Genomic DNA, 6,566 nt, shown 5'->3' on the forward strand with positions numbered 1-6,566 from the left:
TTAAATCTTAAAATTTCATTCATCATAAGATTATAATTTTCATTCTCTGTTGAGTTATAAATTTAATTATTGTGTGCTAATTCAAACTTAAGACGACGGTAGAAAGTTCACAATATACCTTGAAAATATGAAAACCTAAGTTTTACGGCAGCTTATAGAATTAAAACAAATCTGCTGCTTTCCACAAATTTTGCAAAGGTGTTACTCGACCTGTGCTCAACATTTCACATAGAGCAATACAAACACAAAGAAAATTCACATAAAACTTCTTTGAATAAAAACTTTCACAACATGTAGGTATAAGTATCCAAAATTAACAGTTGATGGGCTAGGAACCATGAAATGCCATTGTGGGCTGAAAAACGTAATTTGCATCTCATTTGCAACAGTTTCTCTGCAGCCACAGTACGTTGCAATGGGGAAAACAAGTAAATAGTGAAGGTCATGCCATACTGAGATATAAATATTAGTATTAGAGAAGACTGCAAGCCTTTAATTCATTTTCATGAATTACAGTAAGAAAGTCAAAGTGAACAACTCTGAGAGGAAAAACGTCAACTCATTTTATTTATAGTTAAGGCTAACTATCGGTTGATGCACAATGAAGTATTTTAAAGGAGGTAAATTACCTAATTTATCTTTACAAGAATAATTTTTTCCTATTTTGTGACTTTTTTTAAGTTTGATTGCTTTTGTATTTTTTAACTTTTTTTGTTTGCATCTTTATTTGTTTGTTTTTTCCATAACACACTAGAGACTTGACCTAACTCAGTAATTAAGGTTACTACATAGATGAACAGTTTCAATCTATTGATGGCTGTTACATTATGTCTATTCTGGATAAAAAAAGGCCAAAAAATTTTGGTCCAATTCCCATGGCAACCTTTACCAAATTTATATAGGTACAATAGTATAATCATAATGCCAAAATCTGTCTCTAACATGAAATTAATATTATTTTTGTTTCTGTTTTGGTTGACCAAAATTTTGTGAAAGGAGGACCTTTACGACACACAGTAAAACATGTGTATGATTAAAATCTTTGACACATTTTTGACTTTTTAACTCCATTCCTTTCACAATTAGAGGACTGGCATTTCTCACTGGTATTCTGTGGCAAGGGAATTCTGCGGCAAGGGAATTCTGCGGCAAGGGAATTCTGCGGCAAGGGAATTCTGCCATAAATATATTAGACATTTTGCTATGAAAATTCTCAGTTCTAGCTAAGATATAACAGAGCCTGCGTCAAGCAGTATTGTAGCATATAGTAATTAATGTTGATAAATAAACTATAATGACATTCAAACCAATAATTTTGAAAAGAATATAAATAAATAAATAAATAAGAGATCAACATTTCGGTAACATCAACAGAAGCATAATTTGAAGAGGAAAATGAACAAAAAACTTTGTTTCCACTAATGAACAGTTTACTGAGAAATATTTAAACAATTAACAAGCTCCTCCAAAGCATTAATTGTACTGTCTTCAAAATGTCAGGGGTTCACATGGCTGCTTCCCATCTGCAACAGGGTTAACACCTCTTCTGAGCTCTCCTCCTCTGAAACAAGACAAGACAGTAGTGATTACAAGCTCCCTCTGATTCTCAGAACTATCTTAAAAGTAATATAACTGAAATAATATTTAATAAATAATATAACTAATAAAAGAAATTTTTTTAATCTGCTCCCTTGGGTATCCTAAGTTTCTCACTTTGTGATACCAAAGAGATGCTGATGATCTGAGTTAATTCCTTTATAACCCAAAAACAGGATTGAAATAATAAGGGTGTATTTTAATTTCCTAACAGTCCTATTGTAGTCTTCTGATGGGTTGTTTCTTGCACAAGATACATGCATCAACATCATTAACACAATCTTGTCATTGTCATTTCTATCTTTAAATTAAGTGCCAACAACAGAAACTAAAGAAACATCAATAACAGACAGTTGGATCATCATGTTTATCTATTACTTTAAAAACATTTCAAATAATCAAGAAACTATGTCCAATTTGGTTTTTGAAAAAGAGACATGATAAATGTTTTTTTTGTCTGCAAAAAAAAAAAAAAGAAAAAAAAAATGAAAAAAAAAATGAAAGAATGAAACAGAACACACAAAAGAAAAAAAGATATTTTTTGACTGGATGAAAAATTAAATTCTACATACAAAAAGTGTAAAATTTGCACCCATGTGGCAGTGGGTAAATGCTTCACCCTTGAATATAGCTTGTACCTGTAACACTTGGATGAAGATCTGGATGGTCAGGATAGCCAGCTTTAATGAGGACACTAAGGGCATCATACCTCTGCATCTCCCTCAACACTTCCACCAGGTGGCCAAGATTCACGTTGCGTTCCTTCATCAGTTGGAAAATTGCATCCATACCATGGCATTCATGGTCTGTGTTGTCTTTTAGTGATATTGCCTCTTCTAGTGTCAAGTTGAAGAGTTTCGCTGCTAAATCTATTCGGTCTCTTATCAACAGTGCACTGAGTTGAGAATATACAGTGTAAGGTATTGATGATATCAATTGATCTGAAAAGAAATTAATCAAAAACTCCTGTTGGTAATGAGCTGTGATTGCAATCCACACAATGAGAATAATATTGATCCTCCGATCCCTTACCTACAGTGACTACCTTAGAGCACTCTAAGTTTAAAATTCCACATATCCATATATATATGCCTATTATATTTTCCTCTTTTACTATATGGGGTCTCAGGACATCTCAAAATGACACTGTTTCTAATCAGAAATCTCTATGCGGACAACATTGGAAAATCTATGACTCCTGTGAAGGTAATGTGATGAGAGTTAAACTGAACAAAAAAAACACTGTCTATTTTCCTTATTAATTAATATTTGCTGTTCACATTTATACTATTATGTAGAGAGCAGCACTGAGAGAGCCGATGCACCTGGCCTAGGACTGGAACCAAAATCTCTTAATTCAGCATATACCAAACATAAGAAATTTCTCAGTAAGCTAAGATTATGGGTGGTAAGCACTTTTTACCATGGAATAATAAGACTATGTATTACCTGGACCAGTAATTTTTGCAAAAGTTGATTTTGATGACAATGTGTGATATCTTGTTTTATTACCTTTAAAAATAATAGTAAAAACGTTTCATGGATTTAAGGTTCAATTTTTTTAAGACAGACTTGAAATGAATAATTTTTTTACACTATCTTTGCTTAATACATATGTACATGAACTGTTTCATCTCTAGCATCTAGTTTCCCCTATCAGAATTACAGTTGAATCCAACAGTATGTTTATGGAAATAAGGAAAATGACACTTAGAGAATATTTATGCTGATGTTTGGATGTAAGGGGTTAATTAAGCCAAAGTGAACTGTATTTACCTGATCTTGTTACTCTCTAATATAGCTGCTACATATCTCCCTTAATTCAACATATTCAAACTAAAACAAATTTCTTGAAAAAAAATTTCCCTACCTGTTCTGTATGTGACATCCATTCTTGAATTATCACCACAAAGGACATGCCCACCACTAACATTGACTTTAAATTTTCTATTCCCTATTTGAAACATGGTGCAACTTTGTTATAATTTCATTATGTATGTTGGGAACACACATGTAAACAGCATAGATAATTTTAACAAACTTTTAAGGAGATATTTTCTAAATTACAGCAAAAAAGATATTTACATTGAGTTATTCTTAGTGATTCAAAATTTGAGAACAAATTGGAGAAGAATAAATTAAATAAAAACTTATAATTTCAAACAAGAGTTCTAGCGAAGCATTCATATAATTTGGCAAGGTCAGTAAAACTATAACAAAATATTTAACTTCTCTCCTTGCCTGTGATTATTTATAATAATGTCAGATATGTCATTTGCCAAAAAGAATAACGCTATTAAACTCTGGGTTGTTGCCAAGCACCAGCAGCTTGCAAAATTTGCAGAATGAAAAAGCGGCGATCCCCAGTTGGATTTTTGACCGTGAATGCACTACAGGGACTTTTGAGCAAATTAATGCACTTACAATCCCTGAAAATCTTTGAGTTGGCCTCTCTTAAAATTTCAGTCAGCCGCCCGATTTCTGAGCTACAACCTTGCATTACAACTTTAATTAAATATGAAGTTTTTTTATCCAAATTTCTTCAGCTTTAGTACGATTTCAACTTAATTATTTTCATGCTATTACAGAGCTTGTAGCTGCCTACGAAATATGCTTCACCGCACACAGTTCCTTAATTTATTACAATTAAAGTCAGGCTCAAATACTTTACACTTCATGCACACAAAAGCTGCCTTCTGTTCTTCAGTAGCCGAATAATTTCTGGGACGAAAAAATAAAACTACATAAAGCTGACGAAGATCGCGAGAGCCCTCGCTGAACACGTTGAACAATCTACAGCAGCTCCGCTTGGTAACCAGTGTGACTTACATTCAAGTCATAATGGAGAAAAGAAGAGCTTTTCGAAGTAGAATTAATCACATAAGACATTATGTTCATCAAAATACCTGCATTCTGTACATTCATATTTACTTCTGAAATTGACTATTCTCTGTAGCTTCTTTCGAGTGTTTCCCAGCGTAAAACCGTCGTTACGAGTCAGTCCGATTTATAGTTATACGAATTCAATGTTTGGCTTGCAGATTGATTAGTGCAAACTGTTATTTAACAGTAACGACGCAACATCCACTCAGACAGTGACGTACAGTATAATTTTGAAAAGGAAACCGATAACAATTTATTTTGGGAAAATTACCTTTGGCATTGGGGAATCCCCTTACTCATGTGTTTTCCATTGACATCAACGCGTCCTCTGTGTGATTTTAGGCCTTTTAAAGGCATGCCAACAAGCGGGAGTCGGTGATTCTCTGGTATTTTACCTAACACTGTCTTAGATATCACCTCTGTAGATGTATGAACACATTTTCATCCCGAAAAATGGCAGAAACTGGGAACGGATTATGCAAGGCACTCTGAACATTCTAAGATGAAGTCCAAAATGGAAATCAATCGACTGGGAACTAATAATCGAACCCAGTTCTCCTCGTGAGTACCTGAAAGTTTAGCCGGAAGAGAAAATCCCAAGTTCCTGAAAATTTCTTCCCCATCTAAACTTCCGATGTTAAAAACGAACACGCGAGTCAAAATCATTTCGAAGGTGCGGTTGGAAGTTACGAGTTCCCTCAAACTTTTTCCCTATCTTATAGGCTCTCTTTTACAGCTAATAGTTAAAATTTTGGCCATTTTATGGCTAACGATTACTTTCTTTCCATTGTGATGAAATTTTAATTTTATAGTAAACTTTTTTACAACGGTTACAATTTGCAAATTTTTACGCGTAACGGCTTAATTTGTTGGCCGTTTTACGGCTAAAAAGTTAACCCTATCGAGAACCCTACCTTAGTGAGCGTTTGAATATTCTTGTACAGGAAGCGGATACACTAAACACCACCTCAATAGAGCCCCATCGTTCTTTACATGTTTCGACATTAGTAAATTCATAAATCTGCTGGGTTTGGACTTCCTGCCTGAGCAGTTTTCACGAAATGCACAGCTAATTTTATATTTAATGCGCTTTGTTATCTTTGGTTTCACATCCGCCCACAGACCTTAGAACTTCCACGGATTTATGGTTATAGCTTTCAAGTACGTACTCAGCATCTGACGGGTGTGTTATTGCAATTCACCTCTATTTTGGTACTATTGTACATGAGGTTTAATAGTAATTGCCATTCTTTATTTTGCCTCAGCCAAGTCATTCCGCTAAGAACTGAAAGTTACTCATCCTTAAGTCTAAAATTTCTTGCTGCTTCATAAGTCTAGCCAGGTACTGAAACCATTCGCGTTTCATACAACGAACTGAATAGTCAAACGCTAGAATTGGTCAGTCATTTCAGTTGAGACGCGAAGCTAACGTCGAAAATGCAATGTCAGACATGACACACGTTTTTGAAAATGATAGTGAAAGAGTTACGAACGTGTTCAGCCTGACCTTTTTAGAGGAAAGGAAGCAAAGAAGCCACACGAATAAAACACTGAGTCCCTCATTCTTGGCAATATTGGCATATTTTCCGTCCGATATACTCGTGATCACAGTCATTGCACGGAATATAAGAAATAGCGTCGGTTCGTTGTTCTTTCGTAAAAGGATCCTTAGGTTTGGCAATATTGGCATATATTTGCCAAACCTAGGGATCCTGCTGTCACGAAAGAAGAACGAACCGACGCTATTAATTCTATTCCGTGCAATGACTGTGACCATGTATATACCGGACAGACCAAACGTCAGTTTGTTACACGTTTGAAGGAGCATCAAAAAGAGGTCTTCTTTTGCGAAAAGGGAAATTCAGCTTTGTCGGAGCACACATGCCTAACCCACAAGACTTGCACGCAGATTTAACGAGCAGATAACGAGAGGAATAAGTCCTCTCCCCACAAAAGGCTTGAGTGCTCATCAGAGAACATCTCTATGATTTGACGCAATGAACTGATCTGACAAGCGCTTAACCACTAAACATAAAAATAAATTCACAACTTGTAATACTCATCGTAGAGAAAAAAAACCCTCTCTT

General features: G+C 34.8%; 1 protein-coding gene across 4 annotated transcripts; it reads right to left on the minus strand.

Moving 5' to 3' along the window:
• Positions 1-558: 558 nt before the first annotated feature.
• On the minus strand, positions 559-4,966 carry LOC131773387 (uncharacterized). Of its 4 annotated transcripts, none has more exons than XM_059089373.2 (5): positions 4,751-4,966; positions 3,467-3,550; positions 3,046-3,108; positions 2,235-2,537; positions 559-1,561 (listed from the first exon to the last, which is right to left on the minus strand). In XM_059089373.2, exons 2-5 carry the CDS (start codon positions 3,486-3,488, stop codon positions 1,497-1,499), a joined length of 453 nt encoding a protein of 150 aa, XP_058945356.2. In that variant the 5' UTR covers positions 3,489-3,550; positions 4,751-4,966; the 3' UTR covers positions 559-1,496. The 4 variants fall into 4 exon arrangements, with proteins under 4 accessions (XP_058945356.2, XP_058945353.2, XP_066029380.1 ...); XM_059089370.2 differs by lacking the exon at positions 4,751-4,966 and adding an exon at positions 4,503-4,713; XM_066173283.1 differs by lacking the exon at positions 4,751-4,966 and adding an exon at positions 4,503-4,713 and having other exon boundaries at positions 2,169-2,537.
• Positions 4,967-6,566: the final 1,600 nt, after the last annotated feature.

This window comes from Pocillopora verrucosa, chromosome 10, assembly GCF_036669915.1.
Source record: "Pocillopora verrucosa isolate sample1 chromosome 10, ASM3666991v2, whole genome shotgun sequence".
In the NCBI taxonomy this organism is placed as follows: domain Eukaryota; kingdom Metazoa; phylum Cnidaria; class Anthozoa; order Scleractinia; family Pocilloporidae; genus Pocillopora; species Pocillopora verrucosa.